Genomic DNA, 27784 nt, shown 5'->3' on the forward strand with positions numbered 1-27784 from the left:
GTCTCCCAACTTGAAGGTTTTGTTTTCTAGAAACATGAATAACACTAATCTTATTTTAAGTCATTTGATCCTGTTTTAAGACTTCTGGTAGCTTGACATCCTGACTTATTTTTAAAAAATCTTATCAAGTGAAAATCACTTACTGCACCGGCAGCTAAATTTGACTTGTTTCAAGCTAAAGAAAACTCAATTCCAAAATGTTTTCATTTAAATTTGATGGGGCATTTTTGCAGTGTAAAAGTTTGTTAAGAGGAGCTCTATAATGCTGCACCAGTAACTCATATCGTCATTCTCCTGCAGACCAGCAAGAGGTCAACTAGCATGTGGAAGTTGTGCTTCATTTTCGCTCACACATACGTACACAGTCAATTTGCACAATGAACTCTGCATTCGTAGCCCCGACCTCACCTCAGGTTTTTTATACCCTTTTCTTTTCATCGCCTCAAAGGATTAATCAGAGGCTTTTATAATGCAGCCACAAATAAGCAGACATGTCTCTGTCTCCTCCCTTTGACCTCAATGCAGCAGCAGCCTTCCTTCCACTTTAGTAAAGACTGCCATGAGAGCACATCAAACACATGCCCTCTGCAACCGAGGCAATGAAAAATAAATCAACAAACAAATGAATAAGTAATCACAAAGGGAAAAAAACAACAACAAGGAGCCTTTAAATTATGTGCAAAAAACACGTTTATCTGAACAGTTCTTGTGTTTTCTGAGCCTTTTGTGTCTGTGATAATCTGTGTATTTTGGGAAACATGTCGGTTTCCGGGTCCCTGATCTCATTAGATTTATGTTCATTGTTCTTTTTCTGATCAAGCAAGACGTAAAAAGGCTTCAGTGAGTTGGTTTTGTGTGCGCCATTGTTGGCTATGTAGTATGCATCACTCCCCACAGGCTTCTTGCATTTGAGCCAGCAATATAGAACTAAAAACACCCCAGTCCTGCTGGGTGATGTGTTGGCTGCAAGAATTGAATGAAAGTGGGTTTTTTGGGAGTTTTTTATCCTGCAACGGAGCCACCTTGATGTTTTAGAAATAGCTTCAGTGATGAGAGCTCAGAGGCATCATCCAGATGGTCACACCTGTGTGCACAGCTGTGTGGAGTAGCTGTGTATTTAATAGAGGAATAAACACAAAGATACTCATTCAGTAGGCAATAAGGTTATCTTTGAAATCCTATAAAAGGACTGTATCATCATTAAAACAGTATGTAATTAATGGCTTGTAGAGACACTGAAGATGCTGCAGTGTTCATAAATTTGAAAAAAAAAAATGTAGAAACCAAATCCTGCATCTTATCGAGCCGTAACCCGATTCACTAACCCATGCTGTTTATAGCTTATGTATACCTGCTGAGCCATGTCAGTCGACTCTTAATGTGCATCAGGTCCTGCTTCCAATGTTGACACAGAGGTCGTTAATTCACATCAAGTACACCTCCGTTATAGACTTGTATGAAGCAAATACAGTGGCTGTTAGTTTGCAAACAGCTTAGCAAGCAGCAAGCGTTCCTTGTGCTTTGATTCGATGCTAAGTGCTTCATCAATCACAATCCCAGACAGATCATTAGAGGCTTCTAGGATGACAGGACCAGCCAAAACATCAACAGCAGATTGTTCCAGACCACCCCTCAAACCTTTAATTACGCCCGAGGTTGTCAGTTATCAAAGACATGCAGTGATAAGTGACTCACTCAATAGTAGCCATTAGTTAAGGCAACTTGTTAGTGTCAAGGGTTTTAAATAACTTACATTGCATTATCGTATGTCAGGCCCAAAGCAACATGTGCTTTTTCTGTAGAGCAGAAAAAGTAGTACTCAAAATATCCCACTGAACAACACAACAACATATTGCAGTTTTTAATAACAGAGCTCTAATTGAGCTGTTTTCGGCTTCAGATTTACGTGGCAGACTTTGTAACCAGATGGCTGCTGGATTGAATCCCCAGTCAACATGCTTTTAATCAAGGTACTTAGAAAAGATGAGGAAGATAACTAGCTTTAGTTTAAATAATAAAAATATTGCTTAACATAGAAACATGGGACCCTCCTGGATAATTTAACAATACTGTAGGTTTATGTTATGGCCACCAGTTTGAATTATTTCAACATAATTTCTGAGGAATCGTGTTTTTTTCCGTCAGTTTGCAGTGGTGGGTGGCTCTAAATACTACAATACCCGTAAGCCTCGGCCGCTGTTGCTATGGAGAAAAAGCCAGTCAGAGGCGCAAATCAGAGCAGTAGCAAATTCATAATACTTTGTTTTTGCAGTTGAGAACAATAGCTGCTCAGCCATTGACCCAGAATCTAAAAGTGAATTTATTTAAGCTGCAGATTGTGTTTTCAGTTTTCTCAACACAGTCATCTTTAGCTTCCACCAAGTATTAGACAAATTTTGGTTTATGAGAATATACCTACCAAACTAATGCCTCAGATGTATGGTATTTAGTGCTAATTAGCTGATTTCAGCATGCTAAGCTAAACTAAACTAATATACGTTAACATATTACACTGAAATAGTGAACATGGTAAATATTATACCTGCTAACATCCGCATGTTTGCATCATTGTGAGCATGTTAGCATGCTAACATTAGCATTTAGCTCTGACACCACCATGCTTTAAGTACAGCCTCACAGAGCCGCTAGCATGGCTGTAGACTCTTGTTCAAGGATAACACAATAAAGAACGGAATCTCCATTGTGGTCTTGATATATAAACAGTAAGATTAACACATGGATGCATTTATTATGGCACTATTATCATTTTATTATCATCAACAAATGCCATGAACAAAGCAAAACCAACCCTGGATTATCATACAAAAAAGCTGGCGTAGTCACAGCTTGATATAGGCTACTGTTTAAAAGGTTATGCCTAGAGAACTCTATAAAAGAGTCATATCGTTGCATTTGTTACAATGACATGAACTTAAGGGGATTTGCTGATAAAAACATCCTTATCCTTAAACAACCCATTGCTGACTGCAGTTCCTCCGAGTCCAACATTAGACAGCGACAGATGCACTACGCAGCTCCCAGTGTTTCTGCAAAATAGCAAACATACTCAGTCAACTTTGCCCCAAATAAATACAGGTTATAAATGGGAGTGTGTTCAGTGTGTACTCTCTTAGTGTAAGCAAAGCATGCCCTTTTGTCCTTCCTGCCCACCTGCTTAATGGAAACACTGTGCTGCTGCGCACAATGTAACACCCCAGGAATGATTGGTATCGTGTGTGTATGTGTGTGTGTGTTGTGGCAGTGGTGCGAGGCCATTGTGCCGTTGGACAAATCGCTCTCTTCCTGTTGAGCGGCTGCGTGATACATACCAGAGCAGACAGGCATCGGTCAGGGTCACGAGGTAACTGTCACAGGCCCTTCACCTGCGTGTGCACCAACAGAGGGGATCCTAGAAAGAGCACGTCTAGACACATTTCCACAGACTGTTCCCTCATGAGTTAGTCTGGAGTTCAAGTGCCCCCTGGTGAGCAGAAGGAAGAAAAGTCCCTGAGCGAGATGAGTTATGGGGGATTTAGCACTGCCTTTGTCATCAAACAGAACTTGTGTACGCACATGAAAATCACACAATTTTCTTCTCTAATTATACTTTAGAACCCCAGATAAGCCATGAACTACACTCTTCATGTAAATATGGAGCATATTTCTGTATAGCCCAAAGCTATATTCCCCCCTCCCATGTTCTGTTCTGGATATAAATCCAATGTAGCATCAGTGACTACTTGCCTCCAGAGAGTTATAGTGCTTATTCCAGCAGACAGAGCGGGGAGATCACATGGATATCAGATCCCAGTGGAGCTGTAGCTTTGGCTGCTGTTTAAAGCCTAATCAATGAAAGAAACATGACCCATGTCTGTCTGTTGTGTATTGGATTGTTTCTGGGAAAACTGCATGTCAAGTATGATTCAGGAAAGAGATAATATGTAGAAAAAACATTTACACAGATACAGTATCATTTGTAAATGTTTTGCAGCACTGTTAGGCATATGATTTAATGAATACATTTAACACCTGAGCAAATTGTTGAACAGAGCAGCAGCAGAATGCAACAGCAGCTCCCTGGATCTGAGCTTGCTGACTATGGAGATTTGACTGATTTAGCTGCAGGCATAGGCTACCTTCAATGTCCAAAGCCATTAGTGATTCCTGTACTACTAAAGCACTGCTCCAGGGTACCCATTTCCTTGCATTAATGTCTACCTTCCACCACAGCAAATCACAGGCTTATTCTAATGCCTCTGCCTACCTTAGTATAGTCCCTAAATAACACAGGTTAGAGGGCTCAGGGGCTTCTGATGGCCAGAATGAATTGGAGAGAGACAGAAACATGCCACTTGTAAATTTGAAAGCAGAACAATTTATTATCAAGAACAAGAATATCAAACAAGAGAGAGGAAAAAAAGTTCATCAGTTTCACAAACTTGTTTTTGCTGCAATTTGATCACTTAAACGCTTCCAGCACAGAGAGAATGACTTATTAAGCTTGGAGATTCTTCCATTTAATCTTACGCCTCTAGTTACAGTTTTTCATATTTTTTTGCCTTATCGTGTAAATATAGAACTGCTCTGCTGAAACCAGAGATCACAACAGTAGTTATTAAGAGGCTATTCAAAGGGTTTTTTTTAAATGTCAGTTCTATAAAGTGCTGTATGCCCCCTTTTTGTCAAAGACAAGGTAGTGGCTCCCTTACGTCTGATTTGTGATCTTGGTTCCTTATTGCCAGTCGAAGGTGCGCTTCACCAGCCTGAAGAAGGTTCGGTTGTGTTCCTGTAGGTAGGAGCGGAGCTGCTGAAGAACGGTGGTGTTGACAGCTGGGTGAGGCCGTCCCTTAGACTCGTGCAGACAGCGCTCTCGACCATCACTTCGGATACAGTAAAACCCCTTGGTCTGGTTGAAGTAGAAGTTGGAGGATACTATCCTTGGTGGCAAGTTGAGGAAGCGCTCCACCTTCTGAAGCTCTGGCAAGGGGTCACGGATCAGAGCATCCCCATCTACGATGTGTATCTGTTCCAGGGGGAAGTGGCGTAGCCAGTTACGCATGTGGATGTCATACAGACTCCTCTGAATGGCCTTGTACCGGATATTCAGGGCTCCATTGCGCACTAGCAGGTTCTCAATGGCTTGCACCGGCTTGTGGTTCTCGAGCCGGTTGAAGTACACCTGGGTGTAGTCGGAAATGACCCGCTCGGCCGGGTCTCGCAAGATCAGTAGCAGCTTTATGGACGAGTTCATGGCGCAGATGCGTTCTGGTGCAAGGGCTGATGTAAAGTAACCTGGGGTTTTCTCTATTGTGATCTGGTGTGGGTAAGAGTAGGGCATCAACTCACGGTACCACTCAAAGCCCTTGGCATAATTCTCATCCCAGTCAAAGAAGTGCACCTCAGTGGCAGCAGCAGCAACCTCTGGGTGTATGTCTAGCATCTCCAGCAGTGCTCGTGTGCCCCCCTTGCGTACCCCAATAATGATACTGTGTGGGGCTCTTTTACTAGTCCCTGGGGGTGGAGATGAGGGCACATCTCCAGACACATTGGCTGGTAGTCCAGGATCAAGGTCCATGGCGTCCAGTGTTATGCCAAATCCTGCCTGGACAAGCTCAGGTGGGGCAGCATATGTCTGGAGAACCAGAAGAAAGGCGGATGCCAGGAAACAAGCCATGGTGATGGACTGAAGAGTAGAGACTGGCCAAGAGACAGAAGCAAGAAAAGGAGACAGTGGTTTAGCTGTGGACAAGATATGTCTTTCTGAGCTCAGTGGCAACAAGAACAGTGGGAAGTGCAGTCTTTGTCTGCCATTGAATTTGACCTGGAGGAGGAGGAGAAATCATTGGCAGTCCACAGCACATCTGTAGGGAAGAACAAAGACAGAAAAAGAAGAAAAGGCTTTCAGATTTCAGGCATATAAAGCAGAATGAATGTCTATATTATACTGAAATGACACTTTCCTCATTCTCCTGAAAAAGCAATCCAGACATAAATACAGTCCATGTCTGTTATAAGTGTATCATCTCAAAAGGATAATCTCAATTCATCTTTCTTTGAGTCTCTTTTCATCTTTCCTCTTCCCATATGCTTGCTCTTCTAACTCTATAAGGTCACTTTCAATTGATACTGTAATTTCTCCAGCTGAAAAACACTCAGCCTGACAGCTCGATAGAAAATGTGTCTGAGATATGCAAAAGTGGCTGAAGGCCAGAAGACAAGGCCAGAGTGCTTTGTCTTCCTTTCCCAGGTCAAAATCCACAGTAGAATCAATACACCTAACATCTCCCCCCTCGAGCATGGAAATCAAGGCATTTGGAGACTTATAAAGACAAATTTATTGCAGGAAATCAGATGAGTTCCCACTTCTAGGTGACTTTGATTTCCTATACATGCCAAGAAAGATCAATAGTAGAGCAATGAAATTCAGCAAACACAAGGAGAAGGATTTAGGGCATTAAATTAGACTTATAATATTGCTGAAGAGCACTTCAAAACCATGGGATGGTTTAAAGTCTCATCTTTTTAACATTTTATCTTTTATTGCAAGGGCTGTTAAAATGTTTAATATTTGCCTTGTTTTCTTGCCTTCAAAAGGCACTTTGTGAAATGGTTTGCCTTCAATTAGCCAAGAAATAACATATGTTAAGAATGTTCTCCTGCTATGTAGCAAAAGCCATGAGTTGAAGTAGCAGAACACATTTTTTAAATGTCATGGAATTAATTTAAAAAACAAAACTCTTCAGATACCTTCACGAGGAACAACAGGCTGAGAGAGCTGTTGCTTACACTGTGCTAGTCAAAGCAACAGGGCTGGGCTATGCAAACATCCAGCTTCAACAGCAAAGGTCACGGTAAGGTAATCTAAACACACGAAGATATTCCCTGCCTGGGAACAGACTGCCAGACACACACACACACGAGTACAGAGTACTATTCTGGATGCATACAGTAGACAGATTAAGTGTTCAGCACATATTACTCATCACTTTATTGTAGGCTAGAAATAGGTAACAGATCATTTAAATACATTATCAAAACTGGTCTGCTTCTGTGGAAGTCACTTCAACACATTTTAATGGGATTTTGTGCAGAGGGTAATCTTTCCTACCAGTGAGATGCTGAATTTGTGCATCACTTTATGTAGATGGCATTTACTGTAATGTCATCTTAAAGGGGAAAAGTGACAAATATTAAATAGATTTGATATTCCATGGCTTTTGTAGCAGCACTAGGAGGCTGTACTTTTCTATTTTTTTTTCTTACCAGTGTTTTCTGTCCAATGTTCACAGACAAAAATATAGAAAGTATGTTCTGTTTCCTATATATAAAGAAAGGCTGACGAATATCTTCCTGAGGCATTGCCATCTAATCCTCAGTGAAATTGTATATCAAGGAAACAAAAAATAATAGTTTAATCTCAAAGCGATCCACCATTGTAAAAAAAAAATGTCATTTTAAGATAATAAGAGCCAGTTTGTGAGACACACTCATTAGAAATTGATTTGAAAGTAATGAGTCATTTTAACATCTTTGTTTAGAATCATCTTTGTCATCGAGGATCATGGATTTGTGAGGCATCCATAAAAATAACTTTGCAGAATCTGTGTACTTTACTTGTTTTTAGTTACCAACTGTTATTATTAATTATATCTCTGCTTGTGGAAATACTCTACCTCAAGTACAATTTAATCACATTAGTTGTCCCTCTAATTAAGCAAAGTACGTGAGAAGTAACTACCAATGTGCATAGCACATTTCTACGATGTCACCAGTGGTCTTTCTCTCACCTTACAGAGTCTTTCAACCATATAAAGGCTATGACACATGCCCCCGCTTCACACCAAGATCTGTGGCTTGAGTCATGGGACTGGGCCTGTGTGCTGAACGCAGGAGAGCTGACCTGCCCTACAGGGCCCCGGGTTCTGCAAGAAGGCACTTATGTGCTGTGACAGGCACGCCTGCCTGTCAGTGTTTCCCTGGCAGAGAGCTGCCAAGTCCACTGCTAACAGCCAGGCAGCCAGACGAGCTTTCTGTCTCATCCAATTCCCCCCACTCCTCTCACAGCACACCACCACCTGGAAGGAGCCATTGTTTCATTGTATTCAGCACTTGATGCATATCTATCCAGCTTTTTATTCGGCACATGGCAGCCATGCTATCTGGTAGACCCCTTAAACAAGACTATTTCCACTGAACACTGTGGGGCCAGTGGAAGGTTACACAACACAGGTTGGCAGGGAAGAACTACGGCCTCACTGAGACTTGGGATTAGGATGTAGCATGTGTGTGCGGTGGCTCAGTGTGAGCACTGCTGCCTTACAGCAAGAGAGTCCAGATTCAAATCTTGGCTCTGGTCACTTTTTTGCTTAAGGAGTATGAAGGTACAGTCACCAGAATTGGCAAGGGGACATTTAGCTGGTGAAATGCAGGTGGAACTGAAAATACTATGGAAAGGGTTGTAAGCAGTTTCCAAAACCGGAATATAAACTAGGGATGCACAGATCCGCTATGCTGGATCGATATTGGTGCCGATACTGACCTTACTCATGGTAGCCTAAATAAAAATGATGCCAGTCACAGTGATGTATACAGATATTAAATTTCAGGAAAGTGTCAGATCATCTGTATCGGCAAATACTGAGCTATGAGGTATTGCAATAGGTATCTGGAGATAAACTGTTGGATCACTTCATCCCTAATTTGAATAACGAATAGCTCCTGAATTACAGTTCATTTCCACTCTCTCTTTCAAAATGGCTAGATATTTTTTTAGTTTTAGTATTTTTCAGTTCAAGCTCAGTTTTCGAATGAAGGGGATCAATTTGAGAAAGGAAGCAAAGGGGGGGGTAGTATATTTCGGTTTGACCGTACTTACACTGAATTAGTTTTTAAGTGTATTAGTTCTGTGATTGGCCAGTGATATGCTCAAGATGTCTCCCTGCCTTGCACGCTGGGATATGCTCCAGCCCCTCTTTTACCCTGATTATGAATAAGTGGAAATATGGACACAGTACAGACAAAGGCATGATCGCTTATATAAAAAAGCAAACCTATACAGCACTGCCACTTGAACCCATGATGCAGAGCCTCCGCACATGAGAGCTGCACTTGCTGACCATTATCTAGGCTTTAAAACTTGTCTGGCACCAGAGCAAAAGTGCTGCCTACTGCCTGAGCAGACAGCACAGCAACAGATCTGCACTATTCATTATATCCCACCAGGCTAAGAGGAGGGCTCCACAGGTTCTCAGTGCCACAGGAAACCAGGTTCCCACTAATTAACCCAAACAGCCGCCTCTATACATCCACCGAACAAACCCTCATTCATATTCAGCAGGGCTCCCCGCCATTAACTGTGGCAGGCAGCAGGTATTGAACAGGGCAGTTTTGTTTTTTTAATTCATTAGAGACGCTAGTACAAAATAATTATGACTGCAATAAAGGTTGATTACAAAGGGTGGCTTTTGTGCTAATAAAGTGATTGATTTCAAGTGAGGAAGGAAGTATTAATCATTGCTACTATTCATATTTTTGTTGTGGCCACACATTTTAAAGAATTTCCACACGTAAATACGCACATGCAGCTAAGATAGAAGTTGGAGTTAATTTTGTTTTCAGCATGACGGAAGACCAAAAATCATGTAATCTTAAGGAGAAAGAAGAGAGTGCAGAGACAAACCTCCTTATCTCCTGGTTGTTTCTTTCTCTTTCACTGGCTCACAGCATTGTTAGATGATCTCTTGTAAGATGCAGTGACCCCCCCCCAAAAAAAACTATCACTTGGGACGCAGAAACGCACTCACCTTCATTCTATTTGCTTCTGCGCTTTCCCCTTTGCTCCTTCTTCTTTTCCTCAGCCATTCTCTCCAACAGGCCCTCAAAAACCAGTACAATATATTTCCCACCCACACACATCCAACTGTAACTCTGAGACTGTACTCCCACATACACGATGGGTTTTAAATTATGAATGCATTTTGGTTCACAGTGGGATTCCTGGCTCAATTTATTAATTTCTGGTACAACAATGTAAGGCTTTAGCTACTCACAGAGGACAGAGATAAAAAAAAAAGTATTCACATGTTTAATTTCTGGGACAGAGGAGGTATACTCCAGAACAAAACCAGTAAAATTCTTAATTCCCAACCATGTGTTAAGTATCCAAAACTCTAACCAAATGCTCTGCATCAGCATGCAAGGGATTTTAAAGCAACACCTTGAGCACTGCGGAACATTTCAATCCTCCCACAAAGCTAGCTTGAGCATGATGTGCCAATCTATTTACATTACTGGTATATTACAGCCACTTACTGGTGAGTAGATTGGAGGCTGTGGTAGCTTGAGAACAGAGAGTGGCCACTTTCAACCTCCAGGCTGGTCAGGGAAATGCAGTTGGGGAATGAGTAATACTCTCACCTTCCTAGAAAACTAGGTGCCCTTGACTTAGTTGCCCTTTAGCAACCCCCAACTGCCCTGTGGAGCCATTTATTGGCCCACAATGAAAGAGTGGAAGCACAAAAGACCATGTGTCAACTTTCTCTGAAAAAAGGCTCAGAGATCTATTGCTACTGCAATGGTTAGCATATAAATGGGGTGGACAAAATAATAGAAACACCTGTCAGTATAATGCAATACAATTTAACAGCACCACAAACTACATCCTCCAAAATGATCACCCAGTTGAATCAACACCTCTCTAAAAAGCTGAACATAACATGACTTTCATGAAGGTAGGATTTATTGCAGGAGTTTTGTATAAGTCACTGCACTGCCACTGGAACCTGTATCACAGTAATACTCTCCTATGGGGCCACCTGGTGGATACGTATCTCAAACTAATTTCACATAATTTTAGCACTTCCTGTGTTCACAACAGCTATTTTTCCGATGTGTCTGAAATGATATGGGCATCCGTTTCCAATGAATACATCTCATCATCATGTTGTACAGTGATTATAAAAGTAATCTCCGGCTCATGTTTTTCTTCAGTCTTTCTTAGGTTCGGGAACGAAGACCACGCTGGGCTCTGATTCAGTTTCCTGTGCTTACCTATATAGGTGTGTTTAACCCCTTTCTCTCTCGTTTATCTCAGTTCTCATAACCCAAACTCCTTCTCTGCCTCCTCTCATGCTTCTATCTCATTAGTGACATGTATTATATTAAGTAATATTGCATTATGTTTGGTAAAAATCAGTTGCAGCAATGGAACTATTATCTGATAGGACTTATTATAAATTGGTCAAATAATGGAAACCTGGAATAGACTTTCAACCTTGAGTCTGAGAAGTCTGAGAAAGATCTATGCCATAGGACATGTGCTGTCTAATAAAGATGGTTCTGTCTGACACCTCAGCAGCATTTCCTTGTTTTGAGAAGAAACAGCTCTGATGGTAAGCAATATTTGGCTATTTCGGGAGTGCATGAGCAATACAACGACCTAATCCACACCCACATGTCAGCAGAGGCATTCATTACAGACTTCAAGAGGAGGTAATCTGTCATTTGCTAGTACGCCCTGACCCATGTGGCCCCAGGGACTAATTACAGTGTTTTAACTGTGATCATCTATACATTGAGTTAAGCCTTCGCAGTACAGCGGATTTTTCAGCACTTTTCTTTCCTTGCAGAGTGGTTCAGTGTGCAAAGCAGTATCTTCCAATTACCAATGCCTCTGCCCACTGCCATCTGTGCACAAGTAGAACATGGGCCACCCAACTTGATGAGGGCCTGTGCCACATGAACACATATATGTTTATGATACACTGGCAAAATCTACATAAAGATCTGTATCAACAAACAACACCTCACACCATTTTACATGATATCGAGGATGGAAACGTTGTTGGTTTAGATTTGATTCTGATTTTGGCAGAAATTACAGGGGTCAAACAATGCTGCATCGAGCCACAAACTGTCATTTCCCATGGTATTACCCACCAGTTACTCTAAACACGCCATTGTTCAACTGACACAGGATCGCTTTAGCAATCTCTGCTACCCCACTACGTACCCTGGCCCATGCATCCTCCAGTTTAGGTTTGACATTTGTCAATGCTCTGAGATTTATTTCAAGCATCAGCTGACATTGTCTGGATTCCCAGGAGGCATTTTCACAGATAAAATAGGCTGACTTGCTCATCACCCTTGGATGAATGGAGCAACCAATCCCAGGGACGCTGACTCACTCAGGGAAGTGTTCCGTGGTCGTTCAGAAACAACAACAAACTATGAGAAGGAATTCAATCAGAGAGTGGCCTGATGATCCTCATTTAGCCTGCCACTTCTGATAAAGCACCTATGCTTTCCGCAGCGTCGAGATCCCCCCGCTGCAATAGCCTCCTCATCACCAACACTAAGATAAAGCTAATTCTGCTCCACCAATTTAATGCTACTGTAATTCTTATCATGCTTTTCCCATCAAGCCTGCCCCAGTTCTCACAATGAGTCTGATCTTCTCCGTGTAAAGTAATTGCTCTACAGTTCATCGCAGTGGGAACACTGAAATGCCGACTTAATCAAAACAAATGCACCAACTTTATTCTCTCTTCTTGGGTCTAAGCCTTTGGAAAGCTGATGCTGTTCTCCAGTCTCGCAGGCATCCTGCAAACTGCAATATACACATATATTATGGATGAATTACTTCATCAAATAAAAAGCAGGGCATCTTGTAATAAACTGCGAGGATACTCTTAATCTTTGATGAAGCCTATCTGATGAATAGTTTAATGAGAAAAACTATGGGAAGGCCTGCCGGGTGTTGACAAAGACATCTCAGCTCTGATGAGTAAAGTGCAGAAAAATGCACAATGTTTAGAGAATTTTACGATCTTGTAGTGTTGTTTATTAAACGGCATCAATCTTACAGCTCATAAACAGCATTAAGTAATACATCAAGTGTAATCCCACCTCAGCCAGCGTTATGCACTGTGCGTGCTATACTCCAGGGCAAAGCACGTAATACATATTAACTAAGGGGTATGTACACCGGGGGGTTTGGAATTTTCTTCGAGGAGGTCAACTTTGATATCTCGTGTTTATTTCCCCAAATTACAACTGGTGTGTGCAGTTCTGCATAACTTGGAAAACCTCTCTCGCTCTGGCACAGCAGCATTCTATTGGTAGGCGCACGCCACAGATCTGCCTGTGTTTTCCTGCCATTACAAATATGTATTCAGCACTGCAGAACTCGAGGTGTAGTATTTGGACCTTCTGTGATGTGCTGTTGGCTGCCAAGCGCTGAAGTGATTCAACACCAGGCTGCAGTTAGTGAGCTGATAATAATGCATTCAACTTAAAGCCGTTTCCCACAGGGGTGACCTGTGTTTGCTCGCATCAGAGGTTGACGCATTATACAGTTAGATGTGTCAGCACTGGTTGTGGTGCTCCCTGGTGCAGCAGCGAGATATCACTGGCACACATACACTAAACAAACAGGAGGGAGTACACTCTGTAGCCAGATACACAGTGAGCAGAAGATAGTATCCATGAGGAGAAGCTGTAACAAAGCAGTATATGTATACTCTCTTACTGACAATCAGAAAAGTGAGATCTAGTTGGAGAAAGGAGTTGGAGTTGGAGGCTGACCCCCGGTGTACATGACTTGGGTGTCACATGAGTGCGCAGCCAGGATTAGCTTCATTTGTTTGTGCAGTACGTGTGAATGACAAATCAGTCAAGCGTAACTGTGAGATGTGCAGATCAGAAATGGAAAGAGTATCAGACTGACACTGACAGCAACACATTTCTGGAATGTAATTTGGCCACAGCAAATGACCTTGAACTGGAACTTTCACAGTATCGAGCTACCTCATCTGCATAAGTAATTCAAGTTGTCGACTCACATGCTGGTCATTGACTGTAATATGATCAGAGGGATCGGACTGTGTGGGTTGAGGTGGCTTAGTCATTTATCAGTGCGGAAGTTTGAAACTTGCTAAGTCTTTTCTTTTTAATTCTTTTAATGAATTGTGGTTTGTATCAGACGTATCGTATTTCATTAAGGATAGGTTTACGGTTTTTCAAGTCTGTCTTAAAACAATATGAACCTATATGAACACTGGAACAGGTTCTGCTTGCTGTAATCATCCGTCCTGTTCATACTGGCCATTAAGGGATCCCTTTCTAATGTGCTTCCAATGTAAGAGACGGGGGACAAAATCCACAGTTTTGTGCAAAAACTGAAGTTAATATGAGGCTTCAGCAGTCTGAGTTAGACAAACCAAGTGTATATCCTTCAAAGTTGCAGCCTTTTAAGTACAAAATTTCTGTTTTTGTTACTATCCACTGCAGCTCAAGAGGGAAACGCTGTCCAGGGAAACACAAAGAAGACATAATGTGGACTGTGGCTTTTGTCCCCATCACTGGAAGCACATTAGGAAGGGATCTTTTAATGGCCAGAATGAACAGGATCAATGATTACAGCAAGCAAAAGCTGTTCCAATGTTCATATGGGCACCTGACTATTGTTTTTAGAAAAATTGCAAACCTATAGTTTAAGTAATTAATCATAGCACATTTAGAAAAATTCAGGCAAACTTTTTTTTTTAACATTAAAAATAATTTAGCCTTTTGGAATGTAACTTAGGGCTGCAACTAATGATATTTTGTCAAAAAGTGTGAAAAAGGTAACATTCTCAAATGTCTTGTTTTGTCTGACCAACAGTCCAAAAGACCAACAGACACACAAATACTGCAAATGTTCACACTTGAGCACCTGGAACTGGAGATATTTTTTGCTTAAAATAACAACTGAAAGTGATAATCAAAATTGTTTCCGATTAATTTTATGTCGATCGACCAATCAATTAAGCAACTATGTGTTTCAGCTCTACAAAATATATAAATGTCTCCTCAAAATAACCATAGACTAAACACAAACTCCCAGCATCACTTGCTGAGATGCTGAGCACAGTTTGTGACTGTGCACACTGGCACCTTGGAGGCAAATAAAAGCAGTTGCATCTGTGCTCAACTTTGAGCAACATCTTTGTAATTTCCTACTTGCAGGGCAAACTAGATCGTAAGGGAAGTGTTTATCTATAATAACAATCTGCAGCTCCATTTCCTCGTGCCTAGTCTCTGCTTCTCTGGCAGGGAGTGCTTCAGACTGGGCAGAGATGGGGGAGGATGTAAACCATCATAGCTCCACGCGGCTGTCGTACGCTCTAGCATTACACTGTTTACAGCGTTTGCCTTTGCACTGCTCCACACCATTGCCTATGTAGCACCGGGCAGCTAGTCGGCTTTACCTCTTCCTGAGAGGAAATGAAAACTTCTCTGTCAGCTGGGCTTTACATCTGCTTCTAAGCCGAGTTTCCACTACCAGTGAGGCTCTGTTTACAGACATTTTCAAGGAAGGCTAACCGCAAGTATTGGCACTCTGTTACTTTATACTTTCTCCTCTTGTTCTTTCTGGCGAACACAACACTGAATGCAATCCTACCGTACACTTCTTGTGTTCAGTCTGCATAGCAAGGTGGGATTTGCCATCAGTTTAAATCACTGGAGCATGCACAAACTGAGATGAGTTGTGGGTTAAAAAAAAAAAAAAAAACACAAACAAAAAAACCCACTCCTGGCTTTAACTGAATTGAATGCACATGAAAAAGAAAACAGAGTTGTTAGGTGAGGTGCATGTGACAAATTCAGGCACATTTAAATACCTGAGAAGACCTGTCTGCGACTTAATGAGAAGGCCCGTGCATGTGCAGTTCTGAGTATGTGACAGAATCAGGTTAAGAAGATAGGGAGAATAAAACATCATGTCATTTGAGCAGGGTGACTTTCATAGCAGAGCAGAGCTTTGTCTCTGCTGCTGTGATGGTAAACCCACAAGCTAATGTTAGAGCCCCGGTAAAGCTAATGACTATGCAGTATTAATTTATATTTCTCCCAAAAAAGAGCACAAGCACTCTGTATTTGATCCTTAAATACATCACTATTGAAATGAGGCCCAAGCCAAATATGAATCAGCTTCAAGTACAAGACAAGTCTTATCAGAACTACATAACAACTTGTAGTATAAGGACATCTCACTGTCAATTTCATCTGTGCCGTCTTGTTGCGCCGTTCTTCATGAATAAGTTATCAGTCCCACACTATTCCCCTTTGGCTTATTGCTCGTTCTGCTGCCTCCATGGCCCTGTAAAACCAACTGAAGTGTTTATGGGAGATAAGAGGCAAAGGAGGTCGCAGGCCCAATAACTCCTTTTATCACCCCACGTTCTGCAGCAAGGGCCATTTTATGGGTGAATTTGCTGAAGACGAATTCTTAATTAGAGAAGTTTGTGGACCCAGCATCAGAGGCCTAATGGGGGAATAAAAAGAATCACCAAAAGGGCATCTGCAGGATTGCTTGCTGGCCTGGCTTGTTACTATGTCTTGTAGCAAGGATATGAAAACAGCCTTAGTTTGTTCGTAAAGCAATATAAATGAAAAAGACCTTTTAAAAATTGGTTTGTGAGGCTTGTTTGGTTAGGTGTGAATGCTGTGTTTGTCTAGACAACCCTGAGTCCTTTCGAAATTAGTTCACATTATTGATTTTCTTGGGGGCTTATCTTTATTAAAGGAGTCTACCTTGTCAATGGAATTACTGCCTCAGCCATTAAGGTGAGCTGATTCTATTTCCCATTATTGTAAATTCATGCTCCAGAGACTTAAATGGCTTAGGTTAATGCAATGTTTTGTCCTGATCTTATCTTATTAGTCAACAAGTTTGACAAAAAATAATGTAAAACTTTACATTTATTTTCTATCCCTTTAAAAACCCATAGAACCCGACTATTTTACATTAAAGGACAAAATGTTCCGGGCACAAAAAGCTGGATACCTAAAAAAACTGTGTCTTGTTCTGGTGTCATGAAGTGGCACCTTTGACAAATATGAATAGTGTGGGATGGAAGGGAACTAGCACACGTTTTAATTAGCCAACTTGGCAGCCATGTTTCACCAGACCAGACCAGATAATGACTAGGATCCAGTGTTCCCAGTCGCCTGCATATTAACTGAGAAAAAGGAGAAAATTAATTACTCTTTTTCCCAGACAGTGGGAGGGGGGATCTCGTCCTTGATTGGATGATTTTAAAACTCCATAATTATCTCAACTCCATAGCAACAATGAAGCAAGTGTAGATACATATGAGTTCCATTTTCTCCAGCGGACTCATCAAAGCTGAAGCAGGTTGGGACTGAACACACTTTGTGCTTTGTTGGGGACCCTCTCAACCTAAGTGGTACAGTCTCTGAGGTTAGACCAAAAGACTCGACAACTAAATTTAGCAAACAGTGGAACACTGGAACATTAGTCAAGAAGTGTGATGCAATCCACCCCCCTTCCTCACTCATCATCAACCCCTGCTGTAAAGCCTAGATTAACCATCTTTCACTTCATTTAGATAGAGGTTTGTTTAGGGGTTTGCCTGATTATATCTGTCTTGAGCACACACCACGCTTCTATTGGTATTTAACAAAGATTAGCTTTAAATTGATGATTAACCTTTGTAATCCTTCGTGCATATTGAAAATGGCTTGCTTGTCTTTACCACAGCCACACAAAAGAGAGGCCGCATTATCGTTCAGGGAAAATTGAGACTCGGAAAGCAAATGAGGCAGTGTTATCTGCCTGGTGCTTGGCTGGATAATGAAGATGAATCTTCAGACCAGAGAACCATCTCATAATGAATCCGAGCAGATGAATTCTTTTGCGTTCTTAGCGTGCATCTTTTAATAAAACTTCACTGTGACACTGACAAGCAATTGCCACCCTTATCTTGCAAACAAGCAGAATTTACTTGCGGGAATGAGTGGTTACCATTGTTTAGATGGCTGTATTAGGGAGTAATCAGACATTAAATGAGTCATTTCTCCATATTTGACTCCAACTGGGGAGGTAATGGTTTAATTTGCTGGGCAATGAGTTTTCCCATGTGGAGTGCTCCTTGCATTAAATCACAGCCCAACGCAACTGCAGCTGTTGCTCTGGAATTCATCAATGCACAGATACAGCTGCCCAAACTTCCCCGAGCAGAATACAATTCAAAGTACCTCTTTAGTCCTCTTTGGTGACTTTACCTATTTGAGGAAAAAAATCCAACATACCTTACAGAGTACCAGTGGTTTAGAGACACACAAACACAGCAATACATCCCCAATGTATGTCACACGTTGCACTCGGGAATTCAATTTGAATTTAAAAAACACTTACATTTGAATTGGGTGGAAGCTTTTACTGTAGTTCAAAGTGTCAAATCTGATAATTATATATTTATTATGTGTTCTATAAAATGTCAGAAAATAGTGGAAAATGCCCCTCACAATTGCCTAAAGGTCAAACAGATATATTGAATGTGCTTGTTTTGTTCGATCAATCCGTCCAATCAGTCCAAAACCGAATAATATTAAATCCACTACCATTGAAAACTAAGAAAAACAGAAAATATTCACATTTGAGAAGCTGGATCCAGTGAACTTTTGGAATCTTTGCTTGAAAATGACTTAAATAACTAATCAACTATTAAAATTGTTGCTGATTAATTTTCTGCCGATCAACTAATTGATTCATCGATTAATCGACTAATCGTTTTACCTCTAAATATATTTCACATGAGAACTCACACACACTTCCTTTCTAAGCTGTAAATCGGAAAACCTGAGCTCACTTTCAGTGCTATTGCAGACAATGGCCAAAACCACCTTCTCTGTACTTTTACGTACAGTGATGAAATGAGGATGGTATATTATTCTTTGAAACCTTGGAAGCTGACATCAAATGCCATCCCTACTGTGCTCCAGACCTCTGGAGCAGATCACAGCCTACACCTTGTAATCCTATTGCAGTTTATTAAGGGGATATGATGTAAAGAGGAAGCTGTGTGATGAAAACTCATTGTGTGAAGGTGCGGCCCAAAATCTGTGATTTTTATTGGGCCGAGCTAGCCCAGAGTTATCCTGTTAACTGGGACAGTTTTTATCACACACTCACTCTCTGAACTAACAAAAAGATCTTATCAAATACAAAGATATAATGTAAAGACTACCCTCCAGAAAATCTGTATTAACACATTTTCAAACCCCTGTAAAAACTTGTGTGTGGATGTGGACTGTATGATAAATACTGTAGAACACAAATTTGGACAAATCTGTTTGTCTGCTGCCTATGTAATACTCAGATATGAGCAAATATGTAGCAAAGCCCCAGTAGCAAAAAGTATTTCCAATAACAGAATATGCATAAACACATAAATTGAACATATGTTTTGCATGCATATCATGAAATATTTACCAGACACTAAAATGAAGACTAGTAAGTGGGTTAATTTACAGTGATATATGAATGTTGGAACACAGGTTTGAACAAAATGCATTGCAAATGAATCATCCTCTTTTACTAAAACATATTGGTAACAACAGAGAGAAAAAACAAGCTTTTTTAAAACACATAATTTCCAAATCATTTTAGGCTGTGTATTATTTACTGTGATTTGCTTAAATCCCATTTATGAGATAATGTGGTTTCTTTGGCTTGTTTGCCTAGATGATAAAAAACTAAGAGCAAATGTGAAAATAATCGTCATTATCCTCTTATACCCAAATTATCGCTGCACATAATTATAACTGGTCAAAGAATAAACTGTTAATGATAAACATGCTGAACATCTGCTACACACATACTGTAGATTTGTGGAAATAAATGATATAATTACAAGATTAGAATGAGTAAACAAATATGTTATCAACTGAATTGGAAAAAATAAACACATCTGAAAAAGGACATGGATAAATCAATAAAAAGCTAATCTGAATGTCTCCAATATCTGAGTGAGCTTCAAATTATTGTTGCATTAACAGATCCATGCTGATTATATGTTTATATCCCCAGATAATAATACTACACGCTGTCACAAACATGTCAGTAACAATACAGAGCAGACTACCAAACCCATAACAAATATGGTACACAAGTAAGAACAACCCCCCCCCCCCCAAAAAAAATCTGACATTGGAATTTAGGTAAACTGGCCTAAAAAGCCTAAGGTGACTTTTTTTAAGACCGACACCGAAACCCCAAAATATTCAATTAAACATCATGACAGAGAAATGCACAACTCATCACACTGGAGAAGCTTGAACCAGAGAATGTTTGGCAATTTTGACAAATTAATAAATAAATAATAAACGACTATCAGAATAGTTGCTATTTTCAGTCTATAGACTAGTCCTGTTTAGCTCCATATTATATTGCTCCTCCACACATATAAATGATGTGGACAAAACACCTTTCAATATATTGTATTCCTATACAGTATCAGTTGCTTAAAATAACCACAGAGTTCAATGAACAGCTCTCTGACAGTGTCAAATTTTACAAAGGTAGTATGGTATGAAAGGATTTTAGTTTTGAATTGCATAATACTGTAGGGCTGCAACTAATGTTTGCTTTCATTATCAATTAATCTCTCAATTATTTTCTCAATTAATCATTTGGTCTATAAAATATTCTGGGAAAAAAAGTGATTTCCTAAAGCCCGAGCTGAGGCCAACAGTCCAAAACCCCAAAATATTCAATTTACCATCATATATGACAATGAAAAAATCCTCACAATTAAGAAGATAGAACCAGTAATATACTTGAAAAAATGACTTGAACGAATAATTCATTATCAAAATAGTTAGTGATTATTTTCAGTCGATCAGCTAAATGAATAATTGACTAATCGGTTTACACTATATTGTTTGAAATATTTTGCTCCTCCACATATATAAATCATGGTGGGAAAAATATTAGAAACACCTTTTAATACAATGTATTCCAATACTAGTACATAGTATCTTAAGCCATGACAGTGACCGGAGTTCAATGAACACCTCTTAAAGTTCAGAGTTTCTGGAAATGGCAGAGGGTGGAAAGATACAGCTTTTTATTCCCTTCAGTAAGGTGACACCTGGGTGGGTGGGTGGGTGGGGGGGTGATAAGCAGCAATATCCTCTTTTTAATAGGAAGTAACAGCGATTATGAGAAATGTCACTAACAATGTTACCTATAGATGTACGGCTGATCAGTCGCATTAAATAATTGTAATTTGTAAATATACAGTCATTGTTTTACATTAAATCCTTGCTTTTGAGTGCTGTTGTAATGTTGACTATTTTTAGCTCATACTTTTAACATATATATATATATATATATATATATATATATATACAGTTTAGGAACAATGCTTTGTTTCAGCTCTCTGCCCATTTTTTAAGCCAAAAATGAGAGAATGTAAGGCAGAGGAATAGTATATTTCAAAGTTCAATTTTAAGTTTCAGATAAAGGGTATTCCCCGCTGAGATGAGAAAAATAGAGGTGTACGTCTGGGCATTCTCCCCTCTGAAACCCAAGATGAACAGTCTCATTCAGCACCATCGACAGCTCCCTGCACAGCCTCAAGAGGTGGCTGCTAACCCTTCGTCAGTAAGCAGGACTGAGACACCATTAACGCTGGTCAGATAGCTTTCTCTGGAGACTCCTCTCCTTTGTCCGTGTGTGGGGGTCTTTGTTAAATACTTGCTGTAAACAGTATATCTATTTGTAAAAGACCTGTTGGACCTTTTGGTAATCAGTTTTCTACTGCAACAATAGCACAGATCTGTTGAAAGCTTAACGAGGACTAAAGGTTTTGATCTGAAGGACACTGAGGTCGTTATTTACATCTCCTCTGTGCTTAACTTGGAAATCATAGCACAGATTGTCTGCGCTGCCGTTGTTAGGTGTCTGACCTTCCCACAATAAACCTAAATCAATGTCTCTAAAGATCAAATTTCATATGTAGACAAACCCAGATCTTCGCCTTTAGAACAAATGTCAAATGTTGCTTCTGGTGGTGGCAAGCGCGCGAGCCAGGAGGACCGACCAACACTTGACATTTTGTTCTCATGAGTATTCATCTGCCCCTTTAAAATTACTACCAGTGATGTGTAAAGAAATGGAAAAGCAGACAAAAGAGAAAATTGGTTTAAGCTACCTCGCAAAGTAAAGCTGAATTAACATTGCCCTACATGTGGTTCTTTTCCAAGTGACTGACAAACACTTGATCTTTTTTAATGAGGATCCATCGGCTGATCTGACTCCTTTCAATGTGCAAAACATTCATAAAGCTGCCTTAAAATAATGTCCCTCTTCATCCCTGATAATCTTAAAATCTCCACGTTAATTGGAAAAGGCCATGTTCCACTGAAATCATTTCATTAAAATGTTACTTAAATATTCTGCTCTCGGGCCACCAGACAGACGAGGAACATATTTCACAAACAGAAACCAGTGGAAATCTCATATCACTTTCCCTTCCGCAGCCTCACAAAACCGCGCACACCCACACAAAATAAATGGATACATATGGCGGAGCAGAGGCATCTGAATCAAAACAAATCTCACTGCATGCGACGGGGTCATGATCTCTCCGAAGCGTCAGATACCATTAATCTGATAAATATGGCAAGACATGGGTGTGATATAAAAATAAAATAAGGATGTGTGACACACAATCACCAATAATGAGGGATGTGGCTGGTATGTGCCTACTCATCTGAGGCAGGCAGAGAACAAAGGTAATGAATTAATAACTTAGCATGTCATCAAGTGGAATGATAAACCTACTTCATAACACTTGGTGATGATGCCGGCGTCAGGCTTTCTTGAACCTCTTGATGAAAAAGTGGCCTGTGAAATTTGTTCACTAGAAGGCGCCACCGCCCTCCGCTGTCTCCTCTTTCACCCGCTCCTACCCCGTCCTATTCTTTCAGAATGGCAGTAAATTAAGAAGGAAAAAACCTGTTGTCTGATTCTGTCATCACATTCTGCGTGCCTTTAATGAGGCTTTCCCAAAGGCTGAGTTCAGACTCTGAGGCTTTTGATGATGAAGACGCAGCTCCCAAGTGCCCGGCATTGACAGATTCGATGCTGCTTTTTAATATTATGCTGTTGGTGCACATGGTGGGTATCAACCCCTGAGATACGGCGTATGGACCAAGGTGGCTCTTTGCACCATGGATCGCTGCCTGCTGCACGCTCATGAATTATGGAATTCGGCACAAATATGCAAATCTGAGCATTAGCCTAGTTATGCCCCTGTACTGTAAGTTACAGTGACTTATCTATTATGTATGAACGAAGGATTGGAGCAGCCAGCTTCATGGCCCTCTCTCAGTCCTCACTTTCACATAAAAGAGCATGAATAGCAGGGGAGCAGGGGAGAAGCTCCAAAATGCTAGCTTTCTGCCACTCGGCATCTTCGAAGACTTGGGAGAATTAGAGCTTGCTTCCACGCTCAATTGCCAAGCTACTTAAAATAACAATGGCTTCCACAGGATTTGGAGGCCTGGGAGATACGTAGGGGAATAAGCATGAAGTTGTTGCTAATCCTCTAATTTCCCCCCACAAGGCTGATATGAAATGCTAGTCTGATCAGTAATCAGTCCACGGGGGAGGCAGACAGGAGATCTAGCCAACTCTACAGGCGCACACAAAAGTCAGCCTCTGTATGACATTACCATCACAATGCTGGATGAGAGATTGTACTCGGTTAACCTAATCATAGCGGTGTAAATATCCATATTCAAGAAGCCAGCAGAACTGAGAATCCACTAGGTCATACAGCACAGTTTTGAAATCATACACATATTCTGCTCAGGCCAACAACATAATGAATAAGTCCTGCGGCTCCGAGATGAACAGAGCGATCATTAGCTCGGATCAAAGTCAATCATCAAGCACATGACAGCTGACAACTTCTATTTAACAGGGTTCCCATGAAATAATGGTACCTGGTCCTTGTGAACCCAGTCACTATGGTAACAAGAGGAAGCCACTTCACACTGTCCAATAGATCCTGCTTGGTTCTAACAAGAGAATGTTTACTAATGACTTCTCCTTATTGTTGGGTCAGGAAATATAAATTATAATGATAAAGCAGCCATTGTGCATGATTTACCTTTTTTTTTCAAAAGATGAATAAACCTTTTTTGGACATAACGTGTCTAAGCTTCAGGACTCTGTGTGAGCAGCAGTTGAGGATATGCCTCTGTCGACTTTGTGGTGCGCTACGTTGATACAAGACGTTCTTTCTACTTTTTCAACAAGCGCACATACTGCTGGTTATGTATCGTTAGCGATTTAAGATTTCTGTCCCTTTACGACATTCAACGTTTGGGAAGACTCATTGTCCTATTAAGTTTGTGTTTCACTCCAAAGATGGAAGCTAGTTTGCCTAGCTTGCTAGCTTCCACTTAGAAAGTAGTAGCTAGTCAGCCTAGATTGCTAACATTAGCACTGATTCCCACTAGACGTTACTTTTCTTTCATATTATTTCAACACCTGCTGAGTCATTGGAAGCTGTGTTTGTCTCACATTATACAAAGGAATTAGGCTAGCTAGCATTAGCTTAGTCATGGGTTCAGTTGTGGTGATGGCAAATGTCCAGACTGTCAAAACTCACAGTAACAAGTAGTCCTGTAACTTCAGCACTCTGTATGTTACTCGAATCATGACACATAACTATCACGTGGAGTCACGGAGAAACATACTGTTCAAATCACAGGTGGTACTAAGCAACGGCTAACAATAACAGTCCCCAGCTGGTTAACTGCCTGTATGTCTGTTGGAATTCCAGTAAATATTACAAACTATTTTAAGTGCCTGCCCGCACAGATTTTGTATCAATGAAACTACGCTAAGCACCGACAGTGTCAGTTGGAACCAAACATTCACGCCCCCTAGCGAACACGAATGTAGGGGGCGCTATCACTGTAGAAAAATAAATGTTAAGAAAAACTCCCATTTCTTCTATTTGGTAATTACAATTTTGACCAAATACGCACGCAAGTCAAAACAAACACCACTGATATACATTCTAATTTCTTTTCATTTCGGTTGGACTTTAATACAGATATTAAGGCCTAGAGATTGCATCGAGCACATTTTACAGTAGAAAACTCTGGTTCTTTCATAAAAGCTATTTTATCTCCTGAGGGAGAATCAACCAACCCACCAATCACAAACATAACCTCATCAAATATTAATTCCATTCTCCTGGTATTTTCTATTGCTCTTGATTAGGAAAACTTTAGGAAAAGAAAATGCACTTTTGTTTTGTTGCCCCAAGTGGAGCCAACTGGATAAACTCCATCAAAAAAAAAACATAACAACAGGAAATTGTACACAACAAACAGTTTCTCTCTCCACCTCCTCCTCCTCTTTTTATCCTTTATCCTATCCTAGGAAACTCTCCAGACATTACGGTGTAACATCCACTGACCCTGTATATTTGTCCAGTCATTCATCACTGAGACACCTTGAGTTTTCTTTGGGGATTTAGAAATCATAACACTTCCCTGGACCACCATCGTCTTTACAACCACACTCATAAACACTTACTGTCAGGAAAATCCTACAGACCTTCCAGCCCGCTGCCTTCCATCTAACTTCACCTTTACTCACACATTTGTTTCCAGGACAAGCAAAGGCAAACTAAATATCTGTCCCAGTTTAGCTACAGATGAACAGTCGCCCCATTCATGTTGATTAGTCGGGTATGAAAATAACGAGGGCGAGCCCTCTTTCATATTGACCTTTGTCTGTATCCAACTTTTCTGACCAATTTAATTTCTTACTATAGGAACGTCCTTTCAGTTACGATTTATTTGTATTCATTGTGTTACATTTATTTATTTATTTTTACCACTTTTAACACATCCAACACCCTTTGATTGAAAGAACATTCCTAAGATTTTTGTTAACATTTAATTCATATGTTTTTGCAAGATTTTTGATGTCCTGTGTATCCAAAATGAATTAAAAAAGGGGGGATTTACTAAGTAAGATTACAGTATGGCTTAAAGCCTGCTGTGTGCTCATCTTTACAGTAACATACACTATGCAGCACCTCTCAGTGTAATGAGCAGTCTGCACCCATACAGTAATTATGAGAACTGGCTGCTGCTGAAAAACAGTATGTTTCATTTGAATTTCATCAGAGAACTTATTCCAGTCAAACACCACGTTATGCCTGTGAGAAATCCTGCAGCTAGAAGCACCAGCTCACATAAGCCAACACCCACATGCTCATAATTAAAGGTGAATTGCACAGCCTGTGGCAATTTGCATCCGGTGACGTGATTATGTGGCTGCTGGAATTTCACTAGGTAGGTCTGGTACCAGACATAGGAGATGTGATGCTGAGGGGGGGAATGCTACATGGAGGCTGCTGCAAGAACAGGAAAGTGACAGTTACCATTAGTTGCACTTGTCTGGCCTTTGACTTGAGCATATACTTCAACATCAAGATACAGTATGAGACCTTTCAGTTTTTATTCAAAAAGCAGAACATCTATGAATGTCTGCTTGAACTTGCTTGCTATCTGAATCTATTTTAAACACGCTAACTTAATACATTTCAGCCAAAACTTTTTAATGCATTGAAAGTATGAATGTGAAGTTGGTGTTATATGGTATAGCCTGCAGGATCTACTGAGGATTGTTCTCTTGTGAGCTTATAAAGCTAATTTATTGGATGTAGCATTTTAATTAGTTGGATCAATACTCTATTACACAGGATTTAAATGTGAACTGCGGGGAAACGACAAGGCACTCATTTCACACGAATGAATGATCATGTTTCAAAATGTCACAGATTCAGCTTGCTGCAAGGCGATACTGGATTTATTCTAGCTTAATAATTGATCAATTAATCGCCCGTGAAGTCAAAAGCATAAAACATCCTTTTGTCAGACGCTGGAGATTCAAGTGTTACATAAAAGCATGTGTGTGAGCCGCTGTGCTGTCCGGGAGCGGTGTATTTCACACAGACAAAGTAGGGGAAATCTGTAAAGAAAATCTGGTTACCTCGCACGGGGGGTTCGGGGAGGATCTCAGCGCGCCTCTTGGGTTTGGGTTGATCTCAGGAGCGGAGGATGACGATGATGATGCTGAACCGCGGAGCGCACTTTTGCGCACTGCCGGTCCACATAGAAGAAAAGCGTCCGTCTCTCCTATCGGCCACTCTCATCACTGATTCATTTGAAAGCAGACACCAGGGGGGAACGGAGTCCTTGTTTATTCAAAGTGGATAACTCGACTCCGTCTCCGACTCACGCAGACGAGCCTGTGCATGCACAGAAACGCGGGTAGAGTTGTGCCCGCTGCTTTGCGTAGCAGACTGGAGGGAGCTGGGAGGAGCCGTCTGCCGTCAGATGATCAGGGCAAGGTGTTCTCCTCACTGATACTCTGCAAACCCCAGCCTTAGCAGAGCTGCAGTTCAGACTTAAACACAACAATCCCTGTCTAATTATCTCTGTCAGCCTACTTATATTATGCTTGTGTATTAGTGTTCTGCCTAGGCTATATCTGTGGCCAGGAACTATTTAGTATTTCAGCTTAATACTACTAATCTACTGGATGGGCTATTACATATGTTACCCATATGTGTAATGATTAAGAAGTCCTTGTGAAATAAACAATATTAAACTGCATCTATATTGTGTTAAATTACTGTATAGCCGATTCATACCATGGTGCGAATCAATCGACTTTAATTCCAAATAGACATGCTGTACTGCCAGCAGAAAAAGTATGCCAAGGTCATCATAAGATCACCATACAGTAAGTACATCTCTTCATTCTAAGTTCAAGAAATTAGCAATGTAACAAACACTGGTACTGTAGAGATTAATGGAGCATTCCAGCGATTTTACACATGAAGTTCAGTTTACTCATCACAAGCTGAGACAACCCTGATGATGTCACCAGGGT

The 27784-nt window shown here is 40.6% G+C and overlaps 1 protein-coding gene across 3 annotated transcripts; it reads right to left on the reverse strand.

The window, feature by feature from the left end:
- Positions 1–4355: 4355 nt before the first annotated feature.
- hs3st1l1 (heparan sulfate (glucosamine) 3-O-sulfotransferase 1-like1) lies at positions 4356–27203 on the reverse strand. Of its 3 annotated transcripts, none has more exons than XM_044215183.1 (2): positions 26879–27203; positions 4356–5697 (listed from the first exon to the last, which is right to left on the reverse strand). In XM_044215183.1, the coding sequence occupies exon 2, from the start codon at positions 5672–5674 to the stop codon at positions 4733–4735; it is 942 nt and encodes a 313-aa protein (XP_044071118.1). In that variant the 5' UTR covers positions 5675–5697; positions 26879–27203; the 3' UTR covers positions 4356–4732. The 3 variants fall into 3 exon arrangements, with proteins under 3 accessions (XP_044071118.1, XP_044071116.1, XP_044071117.1); XM_044215181.1 differs by having other exon boundaries at positions 4356–5861; positions 26879–27202; XM_044215182.1 differs by lacking the exon at positions 26879–27203 and adding an exon at positions 9804–9930 and having other exon boundaries at positions 4356–5861.
- Positions 27204–27784: the final 581 nt, after the last annotated feature.

The sequence above is a fragment of the Siniperca chuatsi genome, linkage group LG11, assembly GCF_020085105.1.
Source record: "Siniperca chuatsi isolate FFG_IHB_CAS linkage group LG11, ASM2008510v1, whole genome shotgun sequence".
Classification (NCBI taxonomy): domain Eukaryota; kingdom Metazoa; phylum Chordata; class Actinopteri; order Centrarchiformes; family Sinipercidae; genus Siniperca; species Siniperca chuatsi.